Raw genomic sequence first — 22,540 nt, forward strand, 5'->3', positions numbered from 1 at the left:
CTACATTTCCGGTTCTCAACTGCCACCGCATAGGCATGCCGCTGACCACTAATCACTCTCTATACATTTTTTTAATAGAGAGTTTAAGTTAGAGAAGAACAAGAGGAGGAGAAGAAGAGAGTAAATAGAGAGAAGAAAGAGAAAGAGAAACAGAGGAAAAAGAAGGAGAAGAAGGAAGAGAGAAACAAGATTATTTTTTAAGAAAAGAAGAAAGAGAACAAAATAAAAAAAAAAAAAAAAATTTATAACTTTGGAGTTACAGTAAGCTGTCATTTTTGGAAGTTTACTGTAACTTTGATGCTAAAAATTTTAACTTTAGCACCATCAATGGAGTATGCATTTTTGTTATTTGTCATGCTAAAAATAACTTTTTAGCAATGTGACAGCATCATTGTGAATGCTTTTAGAAGTCTGTAATGTTTGTCATATTTTGAACAAAGGGACTTGTGGGTCCGAAAAAGTCTGCATTTTTATTGAGCTCTAAGATTTGAACGCGCATGATTGCTTTCTACTTTTATATCAAGATATCAATAAGTTTTTTAGGTGTGTGCATGATTCGAACTTAGATCCCTAATTTAAAGATAAGAGACGTTATCAATTGAATTAATTGGAATTCACTACTCGTGTCAAACTTTATAAGGGTAATTTATGACTAGGCTTATGTTTGAATGAGGTTCTTTTTCTAGCTTATTTTTGTTTATTTGTTTAGGTATAACTTTTTAAAATTTTACTTTTCTTTTCTTAGTACAACCGAAATTCTACGCAATATTTTTATTGTTAATAAACGGGCACCAAAAGTTACATTTCACTGAACAACTAAAAGTTACATAGTTGGCCAATGTGATCGAATTGCTAGGCTAGATTCTCCAAAAAAAAAAAAAAATTGCTAGGCTAACTAAGATTATGTATCCCCAGCCAATTAAGTAGGAAGAGCAAAATTAGTCTCCTCAACCACACTGAGTGAAGCACCATGTAAAATAACATCAAATGGCTTAGCAGGCCTATTTAGCACAAAATGTCTTTGCACATCCCAGAAATTATCACAGGGACACATCCCATGTAAATTGCTTCCACAATTCTTGGACTTGCCACTTCAAATCCACTAGGGCATAAGCAATACTCGGCCTGGCCCATTACTTTGGTGTAATTGCGGCCCTTTGGGAGGTACTCATGGACTTGTACATCACTATCTTTGTCCTTCCAATGCTTGAGTAAGATTTTTCGAATTTGTCCATGCTCTCGACCGCCAAAGAAGGCAAGGATTGGATGGTTGTTTGGGGATTGGCCCTGGTGAGGTGGGCCAAGTGTTCCAAACCGTAAGTACATTTCAGGTATTGAGACATCTCTTGAGGGTCGGAATCCTTCAGAGGTATTGGCATTGCAGAGGACCTTCATGAAGTTCTTGAAGAGCTGAGGATTGACATCTGACACATCTGGTGCCTGAATTATGAAATAGGAATTTGAACATTAGAAGAACATTACTTGACTAACAATCTAGTCAATATTGAGGAGGCTTGAACTTAGCAAGGTTTTTTTTTTTTTTTTGGCTACAAGAAGAAAAAGAGTTTACTAAACACAAGATGGATACGAACTCTTTTTTTTTTTCCCCTCTATTTTTTTTTTGCAATAAATAAGTTCAAAGATGTAAATTTTTAAATAATTTTTTTCACAAACTGATAAGACCATTTGTTATAATAAGTACTAATAAAAGTATCATTTGTAGGCTTATATAAAAGTGATATTGCTCCAATATCAACTTATCACCTCAAAAATTAATCATGAAAAATTTGATGTTCCAAGAATTATTGTACAAACTTTAAAGTAAAATATAAATGCAACTAAAATGTATATTGTACTCCCTAACACGAAAAAAGATTTAGTAAATTCATCATTTGGCCTTAGCTTAGCATGTGTATTTTGACATTGAAAAGCCTTACTTCTTCTTGAGAATGCAATGTATATATACAGAAACAATAGATACGTGACCTTCAAAAAATAAAAAAAGCTTCATGTGCCCCCAAGATACCATACTTAATTAGCAAAAGATAGACGATCATCAGTTTATCACTAAGAAAACGATGATCTTAACGTACGTACCCAATCATGACATGGGAGCATGAAATGGTCAGCACCACTGCTTCTGTTCCAATAAGGGTGCTTATCTGCTACGATCTTAATGTAGTCAATTACAATCCTTTGCAGTCGATCACTCTAGTAGTCAGTTTGCGTGGTGATAGGCATATAAACATATTTGACAATGTTGAATATGCTAAAGGGCATGGAAAATACGTGTGCCTCTTCGGGATGGCTAGCCCTGAAGGGGCTTTTATCCCATTCTATTTCATCGATGAATTGCCCTTCTAATGAGTATACGTGGTTCAGTGGCCCATCGTGGACCAAAGGCTGCTCTCCTTCATTGTAGGTCCACACCTTGAACCTCTTCACCATCTCTATGGGGCTCCTGAAGTGATTACATATAAATAAACTTTGTTACCATTCCATATATTTTTTTGCACATGAATTTATATTTCTTTTTTTTGATAGGCATGAATTTATATTTCATTCAGAAAGAATTGACTTATTGAATCATTGAAAACCCAAAGTACAATTATAAGGTAACATTAATATCTGAATATCATAGTAAAAGTAGACAATGGCTTATATGTCTTGAATTGTTTGGAAACAAGAGATATATAGATGTATCTTTCGAAGACTTACCAAAGAATATTACAGAGAAAATGTCAATTGGAAATGAATTCATCTCTTGTTTTATGTTAAATAATAAATATTACACTATATACTGTCAGATACTAAAGATAAAATCTTAATTGTGATGTGGATTAAAGTAACTTGAATGTTGTAAACTTAACTGATGAAAAGCGTATGAATTTCTGTAAATAGATCCTCTAGGGATAAATCTCTCTTCCTTCTCACTTGTATACATCCTTGACCAATCGCTTCACGAATTGCAGCCCTTGATTTAGCTAAATCTTCTTCAATTTTCTTTACACTAGTTTTCTTCTGTTCAGAGCAAAAATATCAACCACAAAATTCAATGGTAATCATTATATTACAAACAAGTGAACAAAGATAACTTCACTCAAAGAACTATAATTGCTCTTACTTTGGTACTACTAGCCTTGTGAGTACTGCTTTTATTCATAGAATAATTTAGTGGCATTGCATGCTACTTATCCTGACTTCCAAACTAAATTCAACGATTCAAAGTATTTAGAAGAAAGGGCAATTTTAGCTCCAACAAATGAAGTAGTTGAAGACATAAATGATTACATGATTGACCTTATTAATGTTGATGAAGAGACATATCTCAGTGCAGATTCAATATGTAAAGCTTCAACCAACATTCTAGATCAAGATGTGATGTATACAACAGAGCTTCTCAATTCATTGAAGTACCCCAGTATTTCGAACCATAAACTTAGGTTGAAAGTGGGATTGCCAATAATGCTACTTCGAAATTTAAACCAAAGTGCTGGACTTTGTAATGGTACCAGACTTTTAGTCACTTAATTATCAAAATGAGTTTTGGAAGCTCAAATAATATCAAGATCTCATGTTGGAGATAAAGTATTTATTCCAAGAATAGTTATTTCCCCTTCTGAATCTAAATGGCCTTTTGTACTAAAAAGAAGACAGTTTCCAGTATCTGTTTGTTTTGCTATGACAATTAATAAGAGCCAAGGACAATCTTTGAAATGTGTTGGACTTTATTTAGAGAGACCAGTTTTCAGTCATGGACAGTTGTATGTTGCCGCCTCTAGAGTTACAAGCAGAAATGGTCTTAGAGTACTTATTGCAGAAAATGATAATGGTAATCACTTTCATACAAAAAATATTGTATATAAAGAAATATTCAATGATCTACCAAATGGTAATACATTATTTATTAAAATTATTTTGCAGTTGTTGATAATGTAAACTTGATTGTCACTTCTATTGTAAACCGTAGATTTTACTCCATTGTTATATATAAACTTTACTAATGTTTAAATTGTACAAATATTTCAGATTCATATCGCAATGAAGCACAAAACTTTGAAGCAAATATCAGTGAATGTGGGATGCAGTTAACATGGCAAACAACCATGATCTGATCAACATTGCTATGATTTCGGTTGACTAATAGGCAAGTTTAAAAGTTTTTTTTAAACAGAAAATAATATTTTAAAAAAAAAAAAGGATACAGAAATCTAAAAAACATTTCCATATCTGCTATGGGAGTTATTGATGATCTTAGTATTAATATATACACTTCACATGAAACTATATTTTGTATATACACCAATTTTACTCTATCTTTCTCATATTCCATATGTCGATGATGTGCAAGATATTTCAGATTTAGTAGTAAGAAGGAAATTACTAATTTTGCGAAAATCTTAGTGTCAAAGAGAAAAATGATGAAGTGTTTGGCTCAGCTGTTGTGGCTGTGATTTACTTCTTACTAATTATTATATTACTGTTTGAACCTAACATTATTTGTATTGATTTTTTAATTTCTTTGGATTGGTTGGTCAAAATATTTTGATACCGTTTGATTTAGTAATAATGATATTGAAATATGCTATCATGATCTATATGTTTGATTGATTTCTTACTTAAAAAGTCTCTACCTGCGGGTTATAGAATGAGTTAATGGAGTTTCATAATTTCATCCATTAGTATTTTAATGAAGTAATTTGCTGAACATTAGGCGATCCTTTATGTGGCGTCTTGTAAGTTGAATTTCAGAATGCATAAAATTGTAAAGGTCGATAACATAAAAGCAAAATCCATACCTGAGAGAACTGCAATTCACAAAATCAACCAAGTATGGTCACATGAGATCATATGTATCCACAAGAAAAAGGTTATATGTCTATATATAATATGAATATTCACCACCCTACTACTCAATAGTACCCAGAGGCCATAGCAGTATTTCATCATGTTAGAAAGGAACCAAAGCCACTCTAAGTACACTGGCAATGTACTATAGAAGCTAAAATAGAATTAAGTAAAAGAACTTTGACACAACAAACACCATATTGACAAAAAATGAGGCATGTAATCATGATAATAAGCCCAAAAAGGGAAAAATAAGTGATTAAAGATCTGTTTAAGTTGACTTTATTCATTAGAAAACATAAAATCATTGAATCTGGCCAATAACACAAAGGAATTACAGCAGAGAAGGATTTGATTTGTTAGAGTAGATACCTCACATATAGGTTTTATGAGTATCAATGCCACAATGTTTTGGGAGCAGATTTGTAGAATAATAAATTATTAGAGTAATAAATTATTAGAGTAAAAAAAAAAAAAGAACTTTTTTTTTTTTGCTTGAGTGCATGGGTGGTAAAGAAATACAAATTTTCTAAATCTATTTCTAAAAGGTCTATCTAAAATTTTGTTGACCGACCACAAAATTTCAAGATTAAATTTGGAAGTCTCTATGAAAGACTATTTGGATTCATGTCTGCTTCTTGTAAGTAATTATTTGATTTTATTTTTTGGTATTATCTTACTGTAGACAGAACAACTCTATACATGATGAGTTTAAAATTTTCTAAATACAGCAGATTTCTTTAGTCACAAAACATAAAAAACTACGTTGACTCATGGACATGTCTCATGTGTCAAATATTAGGAGGCCAAACTACATTTGCAATACTGTAACATTGAGGTTGGTTTATGAGCTCTAGCAATGTTAGAGGTTCGAATTTTTTTAACTTGGAACTTCAAAAACCAAATATTAGCACCACGATGTTGGAGGTTTAAGAAAGTAGCCCCTCCCCCCCACCCTTAAAAAATTATTATAGTTCTGGTACAATTGTTTACACATTTTGGGGGTAAGTCAATACCTGTAATTGCTTAGGCCAGATAAAATGTCTATACAAATTTCTTAAATTTGATTGTAAAACGGGAGAGTTTTTGTTTTGTTTATAATATGATTTGTGGTGTAGTTTTTTGGCTTTTTAGAATCTGAAAGTTGCTGACTAATTAAAATGGGGGGTTCGTTTTTATGATCACATGATTATTACACTTCTTTTTTTCCTTTTGCATCCTACTAATCATATTCTGAACTAAATTTTGTGGGATGTGTATGGTTGTGGTGCAGTGGGTATTCTTTGCTTAGGGATCCCAGTACAACAAAGGACTTACCAATGCTTTGCTCATTCAGTTGACTCCTTGCTGCCAGTCTGTACTTGCTATCATGCTAGCTAAAAAAGGGGTTTCAACTGGTTTTACCTATTATTGGATTTGAACCAATGACTTACTGCTTACTATTCAAAGGGGGGGAGGGGGGCGAAGCGCTAAGAAAGAAAAAGCGTTATCACCATTCGAAATGATGCAGCAGCTAGCACGCTAAGATCATAAGGGAAAATAGCAACTACAAAATTCTATTTAGTTGCCAATTTCTATTTTACATCCTACCTAATCTACTGTTTTTGAAGAGTGATTGAAGTTGTAGAACTCTGAAATCTGAAACTGTAAAGTTTGGGTATCTTATATTAGTATCTATTTAATTGTTAGCCTTAATCTTTCATACTGTTGAATACTTTGTTTTGTTGAATTTGAGTGTCCATGTGCTAAATTAGCAACATGGTCACATTTGCTGGCTGTATTAATAGTGTGGAGGATTTTTTATATTATTTTTAAAATGTATTTGAACAATGGTAATTTGTACCATCTGTTTAGTGTACAGTTTTTATAGCTTGGATTTTTTTTTCCTTTCTTACATGCTTGCTTTTTGTTTCCTTGGTTTGATTCAAGTACTAATTTTAATATTCCACTCTATCTACATAATTATCAGGCTCAGCTAATTATGGTTAAAGAACATTTCAAAAGATTAAAATAATAGTATGTTGAATGGATGGTCCAAACTCCATATTTTGGGCAAAATTCAGCTGCTAGAGTGATGATTACGTTTTGTAGAATAATCCTTTCATGAACATTACCACATTCATGCCCTTTCACAAACAATGATACTAAATAGAATGGTTAAGATTATGTTCAATTGGTGCTTCCCGTATTGTTTTGACCTTCACTGCTACACGGATTCAGTTTAATGCTATCCCCTTAAAGAAATAAACAGAAGGCCAGGAAAGTTAAAAAAAAGAAAAAAGAAAAGAATCGAAGTGTTAGACTTAGGCATAGAATGAGTCTCAAACAACTTCAGTGGACTTCTGGCATTAGGTTAGTCCGTCAATCACAAAACGGGCCCTGTTAGGGAATGTCAAAAAAGAAAACAATTTTTGGATGCTGTCATTTTAGTCTATGAATTCCTCCCATCACACATGGTAGAACAATGTAACAATTATTGATGATGTATCATCCCATATAACAATAAAAATTTGTCGTTTTCATATGGCATATTAGCAACCCTTTTTTTTTTTTTTAATATTTATATTTTTAAATTATTTAAGGAATATCTTTTACAGTTTTTCTAATTCCTACAATATGTCAAACGGGCAAATAATGCCGTCAAAATAAAAATTCAATTTTTTAATAAGAATTATATTACTTGGCAAGCCAAATTTTTATATACCATGATAATCATTTGGATTAGCTTTTAAATTTCAACTTTAAACTTTTAAACTTATTTACTTACATATGTTTTGATAAAATCCCAAGATTTTTTAGATACAAATATATTACTGCCATTTTCCAAAAAAAAAAAAAAAAAGATAATACATATAAGAGAGATAGAGCTAGAAATCTTAAGCTTTAAAAAATACTAAACCCACAATGACAAATTAGTTTTAAATTCTGATTTTGGTTTTGACATTTTGAGCGCTATTTTAAAATCTTTAATTTAAACTTTTATAATTACTAATACATTAGTTACATACTTATTTAATTAAATTTATTTAACTAATACTTTTAATATAAAATATTCACTTCAAATATTTACCCTAAATTATTTGAATATATTTACTTTCTCATATACTAATTATTTTTAATATGTAGACATTTATGTGTGAATTCTTACAAAATGATCATAATTATTAATTTTTATTTTCTTTAAAATAGCTGTTTTTTTCTTTTTGAAAAACCAAAAAAATATACTTAAAAACCTGAGCGCTCCCAAGAAAGGATGCGCCAAAAAAAAAAAATATATATATATATATATATAAACATCATTTAAGTGGTGCGATAACTTAAATCTTCAAGCACTACCCTTATTCGGCCAAACACACAAACACAAATAGAGAATCCCTCCCTCAATTGTTTCAACCGCTATTCCTTCACTGCAACAATAAATTATTCAGAAGCGTTCTCTGCAACAACAGGCTATTTAGAAGGTGATAATTTTTTCTTTCTATTCAATTACTGTTCCCAATTGTCTATAACTGCCCACAGATCATTTTCCCTCTATTGAATTTAATTTTCTAGGGTTCTTCTTTTATCTCTATTGAAAAACATATGAGTTCTAATTTCTCTCTTTTTTTTTTTTTTCTTTTTTAATTTTTCTCAAATTTTTTTTTTCCCTATTTCGGTTTGATTTTAGTTTTGTACTTACCATGCGTACTCTCTCTTAGTCGGAAGTCAACCTGGAAATTTAGAAGTAATAGATACACCGAAAGGCTTTAGATGGTTGGGATACAAAAATATATATATATATATATATTGAACAACTAAGTAATACCAACAAATATCATATTAGATCGCAACCCATTATAAAAAATTCACACAATCAATCATTTAAACCAGAGAAAAAGGAAGTCATGAAGTGAATTACTAATAAAAAAATGAGATATAAAACCCAACTACAAAAATAACTAGAACCCCAAGCCCAAAAAGAGTACCTGAAGTGGATGTTGGCCAGAGATGGTGGCCAGATATTAAGTTGTGGGGAAATGGAATTCTATAATCACAAGTTTGAGAACTCTCTAATGCTATTTATGTCACTTTGATTCCAAAAAAAAAGGTGGTGGTGTCAGTATTAATGGTTTTTACCATATTACTTTGGAAATGTCTATGTGCTTATGGCAAAGATGTTGGCTAATCTCTTTTCTAAACAAAAAAAAAAAAAAAGTGTTCATGGATCACTTAAATGTTGAAGATTGGCAAATCCCTTATTTGATGTTTATTGCCAATGAATGTCTTGACAACAAACTTAATAGCAGTATTTTTGGAGTAATTGTCTAATTGGTAAGCCAGGCATAGAAATGTTATATGATCATTTTAACCATGGATATTCCATATATCTATTAGAAAGACGTGATTTTGATGAAGGCGGAAGTATCACTCTTATCAAAAATACATTATCTAAACTACCATTAAAAAAAGTATTTCTTTCAAATTTTTATATAAGTATATTTTATTTCAATTTTAGATGATTCCTATTCATGTTGCTAATAGATCAAAAATTAATAAGAGAACTTAAGGGGGCTTGGATGAGCCTAACAACTTTCGTTTGGTGGACTATGGATTGGTGTGTTTCTCATTAAACTTGGGAGGATTGTGCTGCATAAATTTAGTACATTTAATCAACCTCTTCTAGGAAAATGATTGTAGGTTTTGAATATAGAGGGATTGAGGCATCTCATTAAGTAAAATATGGAAATCATTCAGAGGGGGCAACAGATCCAGCCAGGGAGTCACATTGCGTAGGTGTATAGCAGAGTACTAATGGATGTTGGAATATCTATAATGATATATAAATTTTATTGATGTTTTAATTTTGCAGATAATACAAATTCATACGAATATGGAGTACACAACTTTGAAGCAGTTATCAAGGGACAAAGATAACTCAAAAGTGAAAGTTAGAGTTTTACAAATGTGGGATGCAATTAATATAGCAAACAATCATGATCTGATCAGCCTCGATTTGATATTGGTTGACAAAGAGGTAAATTCATAATTGATTTTTTTTAGAAAAAAATTTACAAATATTATTTTATTAAAATTTGCAGCCAGTTAATGTAAATTGATTGTTATGTACTGTTACTATTGATTAAGGGATAATTCATTTAAAATGTTCGTAGGGAACATTGATACATGCAAGCATCAGGAAAAATCCTGCTCAAAGTTATCGTCCACAACTAAATTAAGGGAGCATATATACAATTACAAATTTCTTGGTTGAAGAAAATAAAGGGAACTATCGTCCAGTACATAACAAACTCAAAATACTTTTCAATTCAACAACTTCAGTCTCAAAATTCAGCGGATTTGATCATTCAATACCTCAATCCCAATTTGAATTTGCTGATTATAGAACAATAGCTTCCCGTTGCTATGACACTACTTACTTGACTGGTAATTTTAATTGTTTTACAAGCTAAGCATCTACTTTTGCAAAGTTAAAAAATAATACAATGCATAACTCAATACTAACTCTTATTTAAAAAAAAAAAAATGTATTCTTCCCAGATGTAATTGGCATATTGGACTACATTGGAGCCATTGAGGAGATCAAAACAAGGGGACGTCCAACAAAGATGAGAAACATTCAACTATTGTTAGAAGAGTAAGATATATAAACATTTTTAAAAACTCATATGTTATAATTTTTAAATAATTCAAACTTACATATAAACAACTTCAGGAACAAATCAGTTCAAACAACTTTGTGGGGAAATACTGCACAACAAATAGATGATGATTTCTACAAAAACAAATAAAGGGCCATTCATTGTAATAGTCACTTCAACTATTGTAAAAAGTTTCAGAGGTAACAATTGATTGACTCATTTATTAAATACATAATATTTATGTATCTATAATGCTTATAAATTTTTACAACTTTTTTTGTAGGTGACTATCAACTATCATCCACTTTTGCAACAAAACTGTATGTCAATTTAGACATTCCAGAAGTTGCAGAAATTAGAAACAAGTAACTACTATTACATTTTTTCTTTTCAAGGGTGTACCTACTTAGCAATACTTCTTAAATGATAGATAGCATAAAATTGTATAAAATAGATGCTATGGAAGTTTTTTTTTTTTATAAAAAGACCAGCAGGTATCTTTAAGAAAGACATGTTTATTTCAGTTTGTTTAGATAAATATACATATTGAAAATGATGAGGCAAAAAAGTTTTGAATGCAATACTAGATATCAATAATTAAATATATAGAAACTGTTCTGTTATTGTTTTAATGAGTTATACCTAATTTTTGGTTAGATACACCACAATGGATATAAACGTAAAAGAAATACTGCCAAAGGGACTACTTAAAGTGCAAGATGGAGAACTTGCATTGCAAAATAAAAAAACAGTTGCTGAAATAAAGGACTTGGAATGGAACCCAGAGACAAAGGTATCAACTATACTCTTACATTATGAATTTATCATAATTAGTCACTGCTTATGTGTTTTATAATAAGATATAATTTTACAAACTAACTAAACTTTGTATTATAGGACTTGCTGGTAACATGCAATGCCAAAATCATTAATATCAACAACAAATATGGATGGTATTATGTTGCATGTCTTATATGGTAAACAAAAGTGAAACAAGTCAAAGCAGTTCTATGGTGTGAACGTTGTAAAAATGAGCCACAGTTTGCAGTCCCAAGGTAATTTAAAAAAAAAAGATTTGTGAATTCTCAAACACACGCAAAATATATATAATATTCTACTAACAACTTTGTATCTAAAATAGCTATAGAATACAAGTCCAAGTACAAGATGAGACCGGTTCAACCACATTCATATTGTTTGACAAAGGAGCTAAGAAAATTATATCTAAAACTGCAAAAGAACTTGCAGAGATGCAAGAAGAGGTAATTTCATATATAAATGTCAGCCCTATATCTTTATTATCTGAAAATTGAAGTTTTAATTCTTCCTTACCAATGTTGTACACACACACGCACACACATATACACACACCATCTTCTGTTTTTTTTTTAAATAATAATAATTGCACAAGACATGATGCATGTATATATACATATTTTGCTAATTGTATAATACTTTGTTCATACAGACTTTGAAATTAGATGAGAATATTTTACCAAAAGAGATTCAAAAAATAATTGGCAATGAATATTTGTTCCAACTGCATCTTGATGAATATAATTTGAAGTATGGAAAAGAAAATTATACGGTTTCAAAGATTTTGGAGATGGAAATTTCACATACGCAAAATGACTCACGTAAAGTTGAAGAACATTAGGTAATTGAAGCATACTTACTTCATCTTGCTTACTATATGATTCAAACATTAGTCTACACATAATTTACTATACACATCCAATTAATACATAAGAATCTACTTTGTAATTGAAGCATAATTTACTATACACATCCAATGACTCAATACAGCACATGGCTTCTACTTCTAGTAGGTAAATCTACTTTGTACTCAAATCTCAACACATCATACTTCTCACTTTTCAGCAATAAAACAAAAGGGGAAAATGTATGTATTTTATTTATTTGATCATGCTATTAAAAATGATAGCAAATCAAGTGTCAAGGAGAAAATATAATAAAATATCAATTTCATGATGTTCAAAAAACAACAGTCATTATTAAAGTATGTTCACTTATACAATCATTCTTATACACTTTGAAATACAATGAAATACATAAAGTCTCATAGAGTAAGGTAGTATATACATTAAAGTTCAGTTTTTTTTCTTCTTTGATGCAATTTGCTTAGTAGCCTTTTGACATTTTTGAAGCATTTGGAGCGGCATTCTTTTATGACCAATGCTTCCATCTTCAGTAGTTATAGGAGCAGTTAATTCAGGTCTTTCAACAGATGTTTCTCCTATTTCTATTTTTTGACTTGCTATGTATTTGTCCTTCCTTGATTTTCTTACAATTTTCTCCATTGTGCCCTGCAATAATTTGCATTCTTATGTATTAATTAGATATGTATAGTAAATTATGTGTAGACTAATGTTTGAATATATAGTAAGAAAGATGAAGTAAGTATGCTTCAATTACTTGATGTTCTTCAACTTTACGTGTGTCATTTAGCTTATGTGAAATTTCCATCTCCAAAATCTTCGAAACCGTGTAATTTTATTTTCCATACTTCATATTATATTCATCAAGATGCAGTTGGAACAAATATTCATTGCCAATTATTTTTTGAATCTCTTTTGGTAAAATATTCTCATCTAATTTCAAAGTCTGTATGAACAAAGTATCATACAATTAGCAAAATATGTATGAACAAAGTATCATCATGTCTTGTGCAGTTAGTTTTTTTTTTTTTTTTAACAGAAGATGGTGTGTGTGTGTATTAAAAATTCAATTTTCAGATAATAAAGATATAGGGCTGACATTTATATATGTAATTACCTCTTCTTGCATCTTTGCAAATTCTTTTGTAGTTTTAGATATAATTTTCTCAGCTCCTTTGTCAAACAATATGAATGTGGTTGAACCGGTCTCATCTTGTACTTGGACTTGTATTCTATAGCTATTTTAGATACAAAGTTGTTAGTAGAATATTCTATATATAGAATTCACAAATCATTTTTTTTTTTAATTACCTTGGGACTGCAAACTTTGGCTCATTTTTACAACGTTCACACCATAGAACTCTTTTGACTTGTTTCACTTTCGTTTTGCATATAAGACATGCAACATAATACCATCCATATTTGTTGTTGACATTAATAATTTTGGCATTGCATGTTACCAGCAAGTCCTATAATACAAAGTTTAGTTAGTTTATAAAATTATAAACTAACTAATTTAAGGTAGAAGAGTCCTTGGTTTTTCTAAGATTGGATGGGGTGAAAGAAGAATAAAAGTGATTGGAATGGTACTCTACGTTTAAGGCAGAAGAGGAGAAGAGAGAAGGAGAAGGAGATGGATAAGAAAAGATGGAAGTAACACTAAGAATATGGAGCTGCAGCTGAAGCCTGCAGTCATGGTTTCAGCTCTTTTGTCTCACTTTTCTGGGGGAGAGAGGAAGATCATGTATGAGCTAGAGGAGAAGTTGCATGCAAGCTTTTTGTAATCTTCTGTTATAGAGAGGAAGATTTTGACTTGTAAATGACCTCCAGCATAGTCATGTGACTTACATTTAATTACATTTGAAAAAAAGAGTACTGGTCTTGACCATATTGCTATCGATAATCAAAATATGTTAAGCATTGATGAGTTTAACTTAGCCAATAACAAAAATGGTTGGCGCTATGGTGGAATCGTGTACCAAAAAAAAAAAAAAAAACCATCTTGCTATCATGATGTTCGTTACTGGACCTAAATAAAACTGAGTGGTTTTTTCAGAAAAAATTATTATATATATATATGTGTGTGTGTGTATTAATTTTAGCAATTTTGTCTCTAAAATTATATTTTATTTCCCTTTTAACAATATCATTGATTCTTTTAAAAGTAATGTTATACTCACAAAGTTTTTTATAACATTTTTACAAACTTTTTTGGTAGCAAATTCTTATTGTTCCCATATGAACAAATCATTTATATCATTTTTTTACTTACCAATAACCACTTATTACATAAATAATTTATAAAACACCTTGTAGCTCTAGTATTTTCCTCATTTTAGTGACCATAAAAAATTTTATGGATCTAAAATCTAAAACAAAACATACAAGCAAAAAAAAAAAAAAAAATAAAGCTCAACAACAGAAATTACCAATAAAACTAAAAAATAATAATAATAATAATAATAAGCTCAATTAACTAATTTTATCCAAAATAAATAACCTTGCCCTTTTAAAAAATTCTAAACAAAATAATTTTGTTCTTACCTACCAAAAAAAAAAAAAATCTCAGCAGCTAAGTAGCAAAATTAGAGGTTGAAATTGCTGCACACAGCCAACAGTAAAACCGTCTCTCCTAACTCAAAGATCTGGCTCCGTTCCTAACTGTACAGACTTGTATGGCTAGTATTTACTGTGCCGAAACCTTGGCCGGTACAGAAATACTAGTATTTCGTACCGGTTTAAATACCGGTTGTACTAAAGCTGTTTCGGTCATATCGAGATATATATCGAATTTCGGTCAGTTAATTAATGTCGGACTGGTACCAAAATTACACACCAAATGCTTCTTTCTTTCCCTTCACGCTGGTCATACTTACTACCTCCCTTCATCTCTAACTCCTCTTTACACTAACAGTAAAGACATGCTATTTGGTGGAGAGCGGCGATGCCAGTGAACATCTAGCAAGCTATGACTCTTGAGAAGGGGCTAAAAGTCTAAAGCCTTAAAAGAAGGGTCATGCAATGGATGCCTTAGAGCAATGATTAATAATTTATTTTTGAAAAGTTTTGACACCACTTTTATAAGAAATAGAAAAAACTATTAAAATATTAATTACTTTTTTAACTTTTCCCATAAAAATTTTCTTTAAATGAATTATTAATTATTGCTCTAAGACAATCATTAGCATTTTCCTTAAGAGAAAAAGCGGGTCTGAGGTGAAACTAAAAGAGAGAGAGTTCTGATGGAGGTTAAAAAAGTTTTGAAAAATAAAGAAATGTTTGATAGGGAAGTGATAAGTTTAATTGTGTGAAGATGAGGGCGTGTTGGAAATTGTAATGACATTGTAGGTTGTTGATGAAGCTGCCAAACTGATAAAGCGTAAGCTCGTCAGTCAGCAGATGGAGCCAATCCACAGTTCATGTGTATGTCTTCTTAAGGATGGTCACTGGTGTGGTGCCTGCCACAACATCTTCGATACCAAAGTTAATACAAATAAGCTTTATGAAGTAAAATAAAATAGCAAAATGGAAGCAAAATTATCTCAGTATTTTCCCATACTTTGTGTTGATATTGTGAGGGCCTCATATATGTTTTTGTAGCTCTTGACCGTTGGAGTAGTTATGGTGGCCTTAATGTCTCTCTTGGTAACGTTTTATGCTTTGTAGTGTGGCTTCAATGCATTCCAACGGTTCATACAGCTGGCTCTGTAACCGCTTCAGGTGTAATTGGCCGTATTGAATGGCCTGATTGTCTTCATCAGTGATGTGGGTACTTGTTCAATTCGTCCGAAGATGTCCTTGTCCGTAATTGTTGAGATCGTCTTTGAGAGATAAATTCGTCAGTCCTGTCAGTTGTAGGTCTTACACATGTGACGTGGATTAGAGAAAGAAAAAGAATATATTAATAGAGATGGGAGGGAAGAGGCATCAGGCATGTGGGTTGTGATGCATGAAAAAGGAAAAGAAAAGAAAATTAAAAGGAGGTGATATAATCATTTAAATGAGGAAAGAAGGAAAAATAAAGGCAATGAATGCTAGGCTGGTACGGAATGGGAAAAAAATTAAACTATAGTTTTTGGCTTAATAATTACTAAAAGAAAAATAATACAAGTATTGTAAAAGTTTAAAAGTTTGATAATTACCAAAAACCTCAACATTACTAAGTAGTGATAATCGGCTAACCCAGCCTATCGTGGATGATTGCAGGAACATGCTCCAAGTTTTTCAGGAATACCACATGCAGCACTGCTTCAGGGAAACTAACAAAGTTGCTGATCTTTTTGCAAAACTTGGCCGTGGCCAATCTGAACCTTTTATTTCTTGTATAACGCCTCCTTTTGTTGTAATGGAGGCTCTTTCCTTTGATTGTAATGCTGTTCCTTGTATCCGTTTAATTCAGGCTCCAACTGCTTATGATTAATCTTATTAACCCTGTATTCTACAAAAAAAAAAAAAAGTTTATTTTGTATAGATTGATATATTTTATTTAAATTATTTTTTTATATGTCAATAAACATAATAAAATAATTTTCTAAAAAAAAAAACATAATAAAATAACTATTATTATATATTTTTATATATTTATAAAAATTGCGATAATTTCAAAATGGTACACCTTATTGAGTGGTACAGATATATATCATTCTCCCAGCCAAACCGAAACAGCCTTCAATACAAAATTGACTCCCTTGAGTTTTACACAATCAAACACTCTTTTTGAGATCATGAGTGAGCAAAGAATAAAGATTTTTTTCTATGAATTACAAAGAGAAAAGGCAAAAAGCTTTCTCTCTAAATAGCATATAGATTTCTGTAAATAGCATATAGATCTAAAGATAAAGATCTCTTTCGTCCAGGACATATATATCTTCTTCTCCAAATTGCTTCACGTATCACGGCCCTTGCTTTAGCTAAGCCTACTTCAATTATCTTTAAGCTATTTTTCTTCTGGTCATAGCTTTTACATTAACCAAAAAAAAATTCAAAATACAACTAGCAACGATCAAACAACGATCGAGCAATAGCAATCATAAAATTTTAAACAAAAACTTAGCAAAATTTAGATGTTTCTTACTTTGATATTACCAGCCTTATGTGTATTGGAATTGGTTGAAAGAAGCCCATCTTTGGATACTTGTTGTGGGTTTGTGTGGTGGCTTTTTCTAAGATAGGAAGGGGTAAAGAGAGTGGAATAGTCTATATGTCTAAGGAAGAGGAAAAGAAGAGGAAGAAAAGAATTAGAGAAAATGGAATAATTACAAAAGATATGGAGCAGCTGAAGCCTGCCATGGCTTCAGTTTTTTTTTTTTCTGTCTCACTCTTATGTAGGGTTTTCTTTTAAAGAGAGATGAAGATATATGGGAAATACCATATATAGGCTGCAAGAGAAGTTGCATTAATGTTGCAAGCTTTAGCTTGCCAATATTTGCTAAATCAAAATTTATATGGGGAAGTCTTTGACAATCACATGTGATATGATTATGCTACTGGAGTAATTACATAATACTGAGTAACTTAAATATATATTCATTCCTCTCACATAATAGTGAGTTACACTAATTAAATTTGTAATACTTCTAAAGTAATTAGTAATTTTTCATGCTAATGGCCTTTCACTGGTCAAACACTTCCTCAAATAAACTTTGACTAGTGAAATGCCTTTTTGCATACTTATGTGATTTAGTACACTTTTACATTTAATTACATTTGAAATAAAGAGCAGTCACTCATATCGATAATCATTGTATTTAACTATGTTATAGAGTTAATTTGCAGCATGCAAATTAATGCAATGGCAACAAAACCAAAAAAGTGGATTCGTGAACGGCATTTTTTTTTTTTTTTTTGAAAGGGAAATATAATTGCATTGCAAAGAGAAAAGAGATTACAAAGAGTGGAACCTGCCAAGCAGGGATTTAGAGCAGCATGTCTGCATTTACAAATGAAACTAAAAAAGGAGGAGTGACCCCCTTCCACAGCTGATGAGAACCATTCCTGCGGGCAAATTGTACAAGCTCGTGAGCTGCATAATTGAAGGCCCGGTTCAGGTGCCTAAAAGAGCAGAAAGAAAAAGAAGATTGGGCCTGAACAATGTCCTGAATAATGTGCCCAAATGGAGTCCCAATGGCAGAATCATTTACAACATTGATCACATTGAGTGCATCACTTTCAAACATCACACGGGTGAGCTGCAGATCTTGGGCCAGCAAAACACCTTGTTCCAATGCTATGACTTCCACTAATTCTGCAGGAAAATGAGATTGGAGAGGTTTGCAGAGGGCAGCGATTGTTTCACCATTGCAGTCTCTGATGATGACTCCAATGCTAGAGGTTCCGTCAAGGTTTGATGAGGCCCATCCACATTAATCTTGAAAACACCAGGCGGAGGGGGGGACCAACAGCTAGAGAGGGTCGGCCTAGGAGTGGAAAGGACATTAGTTGCTACATCAGAAAAATCTTCAATAGAACTTCTAGCCATCTGCCAAACCTACAAGGGGGGTGAACATATGCCTTCATGGGTAGATCTATTTCTATTATACCAGATTGCCCAAGCAACAGTAAAGAACAATTCTAAATCTTGAGAAGACTTGTGTGCAAGGATGAACAGGGCTAAGTCAGAAAAAATCCAAAAATTCCTTTGGATCAGTTGTAGTCCATCAGCCTAAAGACTCCAAACCCGAATAGCAAACTCACAGTATAATAAAGCATGATGAATAGATTCGAGTTCCCCATTGCAAATTAGGCATTTGTTACTAGTGTTGATGCCACGAGAGCACAATTTTTCCCTAGTGGGTAGCCCGTTGACACAAGCCCTCCAGGCAAAGATTTTAATCTTGGCTGGAAGGTTGAGGAGCCATAAACGCTTCCAAAGGGTTTGAGAGGATCCCCCAGTGAGCTTTCCACATCTTCTTTTTCTTCAACCAAGCAGTGGGCAAAATGGTAGGCACTTTTAACGGTGAACTCACCCCTCTTATTCCCCATCCATATTAATTTGTCTTCAGGCAAGCTTCGGCTGAGAGGAATCCTTAGGATTGTTTCAGCTTCAAAGTGCAGAAAGGTTGTATTTATGACTTCAGCTCTCCACCATTTTATGGTCGGGTCAATGAGGGATGAGACCATGGGGAAGATTAGGAGATTGTTTGGGGGAGTTATGACCTTGTGTGTGGTGGGGGTGGGGAGCCATTTGTCATCCCATATGTGAACTTGTTTGCCATTGCACACACGCCACCGGGTTCCCTTTCTAATGACCCCAAGGCTATGAAAAATGCTTCTCCAAGAATAAGATGGGTTAGAGCCAAGTGTTGCAGTAAGGATGTCACCGGAAGGGAAATATCGAGCTTTGAGGACCCGGGCAATAAGAGAGGTTGGGTTTGTTAGGATTCGCCAAGCTTGCTTTGCCAACATGGCTAGATTAAAAGCTTGCAAGTTGCGGAAGCCCATACCTCCATTAGTCTTAGAAGAGCACATTCGCTTCCAACCAACCCAAGCCATTTTAGATTCTTGATGCTTTTGGCCCTACCAAAAATTCCTCATCATGCTTTCAAGATCTTCACAAAGTCCCTGGGGGAGCTGAAAACAGCTCATAGTGTAGGTAGGGATCGCTTGGGCTACCGCCTTAATTAGGATTTCCTTTCCCCCCAAAAAAGAAAAAAAAAAAAAAAAAAAAAAAAACTAAGTTCTTTTTGTGAGTTCAAAAATATAGAGACTTTGTGCCATATATATAGTAGAAAAGGTCTTATATACGCACCTAACAGTCAATGTATTGCGTGCAGATTCTATCCAAAAACAGGTAGAGCTCAATTAGTCCAAGCTCATGCAAGCATTTTTCAGATTCTTGGTCGGCACATAAGTCTTTTTCTTACTTTTGTAGACAACATATCAGTATATTACCTAAACTCAGTACGTCCAAAATCCAAATCAGAAGGAAAGATAAAGATTTAAATTCTTTTATCTTTTGGGGATTAATAAGGACTTAAACTCTACAAGTATTCTTTATAAAACCTAAATAAATTTAAAAATGGAAAATTCTTAGTTTACATTATTAGTACAATATAAACTTATAATTACCCATCACAATTTTCAATTATGTTAAATTCATTCAAACTTCTTGAAGATGAATGTATATTAAGAACATAAAATTTACAATTTCAAATGGAAATTTTATTATTGTGTCATATAAGGAACCACATTAGTTCTCTTCCTCTGCTACATGATATAGTCCAAGATGTAACTATAATAATTTATAATATATCTTGTTCTCACTTTTATATAGTTACCTTTATTTGAGCCATGGATTGTTTCATGATAATAAATTCATACTTTCTTTATCTACTCCATTTGGTGCTCATATCTATAAATTCACACCTGATAGTAATTGCACACAATCATAACAATAATTACAACATTTTATGTGGTTTGCCTGCAATGGAGAGGATCCATGTCATGGTTGAAATTTAGTTTTCAGAAATGTAAGCTTCTATATAGTGTTATATCATTTAAAATTGCATTCTGCCAAATAAGGAATGAGAACTGATTTTAATGAGGTGGGATCATGTTCACCTTTAAATTCATTAAATACTAAATCTTCACTTTGAATTGGACACTCTCTTTCAAAAGCAAATGGGGAGATCCTTTTCCATACAACCTTGTAAACATGCCTGCATGTTATTGTGTCACACAAAATGAATCGCACCAAAAGGATTGTACCTTTTTACATGTTAAATTATATGTTTCAAAAGCCCTCTTTAGATTTACTTTCTTGCCCAACCTTGAGGAAATAGATGTAGGAAATGCTATAATGTTTAGAGCTCTGTGATGTAATCAGAATAATTCTTTGTTGTACATCATCCATTTTCACTAATATTCACATGTTTTTGCAACTATGTTACTGATTAGACACTAACGGGTTGCTTTTATAACTGGATATGTAGGCTGCCAATATTGTTTCATCAAGCGTACAGACTCTCCAAAATCAAGCTACACTGGTATATATCCGTGTGTTATTGTTGTGGTTATATACACCTGTTAAAATTGAGATTTTGTTTTCATGAAATTGTTAGAAACGTATATGAAATAAATTTGTTTTGCTGCTTTTCCTATCTACAAAAGTACATTAAGGAAAAAGTTACTAATGATGTGAAATTTGCTTGGACTAAACATCATATTGAAAAAGGCTTTGTAAGTAAGCTTTGACTAAGCTGCACAGTACTACTCCTCCCCTGGCAGGCCAGCCCCAAAGTAGGAAAAAAATAAATAGAGAAGTAAGATTAAAAAGAATTGGTAGTAAAGAGTATTGTTTTTACCTCATTTATTTCTGGTTTTCACTTTTATGTAGTTATCTTTATTTGAGCCTTTGGAATGTTGCATGATAATAAATTCATGCTCTCTCTATCTACTCCATAGGGTGTACATATCTATTAATTAATACCTGATAGTGCTACCATACAATCATAATAATACTTATAACAATCATCTTTCATACACTACAAACACTGCAATCATCTTTCAAACACTCAAACAATACAATTATCTTCACAACACCGCAAGCACAATTCCCTTGAAGACTTAAGTGGAAGATTTGTCTATTGATCCAAGGAGAAAGAAACAGCAAAATAGTCTACATTATTGAAGGAAATTTACCATCAAATCACTTGAAAGATGCCATGCATGCAGGTATATTTCTAGGCCTGATTTAGTTTCATATAAATAATCGGATGAAAATGTGATTTTTGATGATATGGGTTAATTCACATGCTCATGCATATGACAATACGATCATGCATATTAGGATTAGAATCATTAGATGTTAGTTTCTATAAAGTTCACATCATGTGATTGCATCATCTTAATCAAATTTTTGGTCATCCTTTCCTCACATGCATCCACCATTGGCTTTCTGTGAATGCATTTCTTTTGTTGTCCTATCCTTTTCCACTTTACATAAGAAAATATTGGATCAAGGGAAGTAAGCAAAATTTGCTTTAAGATACAGTTGAAGATTGCTGCCCTGCATCTCCCTTGAATTGAAGGTCATAAGGTTAGTTGATGCTTGTTCAAGTGAGCATTTTGATTGCAATCTCAACAACACACACGTACGCACACCAGAAAAAAACAGCGTCTTTATCTCATCAAAGTAGTGAGATGCATTAAGGTACCATGGAATTACATGAACAGGGTAGTTTAATAAGTAGAGAAACATGGCCTTCATACCTCACATAGATATGCATGTAGTTATGAATATAAATATGTAAACATTACCTGTGCTCTTGGTAAGCTGGAAAAATGCCATTAAGCAAAGAGATCTCAACTACAGTCAGATTTCATTGGGTTTCCTCTCGACTACAGGATATTTAATTGATGAATTTTTTCAAATTC

The 22,540-nt window shown here is 32.2% G+C and overlaps 2 protein-coding genes across 3 annotated transcripts; one reads left to right on the plus strand and one right to left on the minus strand.

Moving 5' to 3' along the window:
- Window positions 1–891: 891 nt before the first annotated feature.
- On the minus strand, window positions 892–2,959 carry LOC112039073 (probable glycosyltransferase At5g20260). Its single transcript, XM_065761971.1, is given in 5 exon segments — window positions 892–975; window positions 977–1,029; window positions 1,032–1,440; window positions 2,098–2,461; window positions 2,871–2,959. Coding segments are annotated over 5 exon segments (984 nt in total). The 5' UTR covers window positions 2,945–2,959.
- Window positions 2,960–8,160: 5,201 nt separating this feature from the next.
- Window positions 8,161–14,099, plus strand: LOC112024440 (uncharacterized). Of its 2 annotated transcripts, XM_065761979.1 has the most exons (10): window positions 8,161–8,309; window positions 9,698–9,862; window positions 9,999–10,272; window positions 10,387–10,483; window positions 10,562–10,687; window positions 10,771–10,852; window positions 11,145–11,280; window positions 11,385–11,542; window positions 11,629–11,749; window positions 11,956–14,099. In XM_065761979.1, the coding sequence occupies exons 5-8, from the start codon at window positions 10,612–10,614 to the stop codon at window positions 11,466–11,468; spliced, it is 378 nt and encodes a 125-aa protein (XP_065618051.1). In that variant the 5' UTR covers window positions 8,161–8,309; window positions 9,698–9,862; window positions 9,999–10,272; window positions 10,387–10,483; window positions 10,562–10,611; the 3' UTR covers window positions 11,469–11,542; window positions 11,629–11,749; window positions 11,956–14,099. The 2 variants fall into 2 exon arrangements, with proteins under 2 accessions (XP_065618051.1, XP_065618050.1); XM_065761978.1 differs by having other exon boundaries at window positions 11,385–11,749.
- The last annotated feature ends 8,441 nt before the right edge of the window (window positions 14,100–22,540 follow it).

The sequence above is a fragment of the Quercus suber genome, unplaced genomic scaffold (genome assembly GCF_002906115.3).
Source record: "Quercus suber isolate HL8 unplaced genomic scaffold, Cork oak 2.0 scaffold_436, whole genome shotgun sequence".
Taxonomy (NCBI): domain Eukaryota; kingdom Viridiplantae; phylum Streptophyta; class Magnoliopsida; order Fagales; family Fagaceae; genus Quercus; species Quercus suber.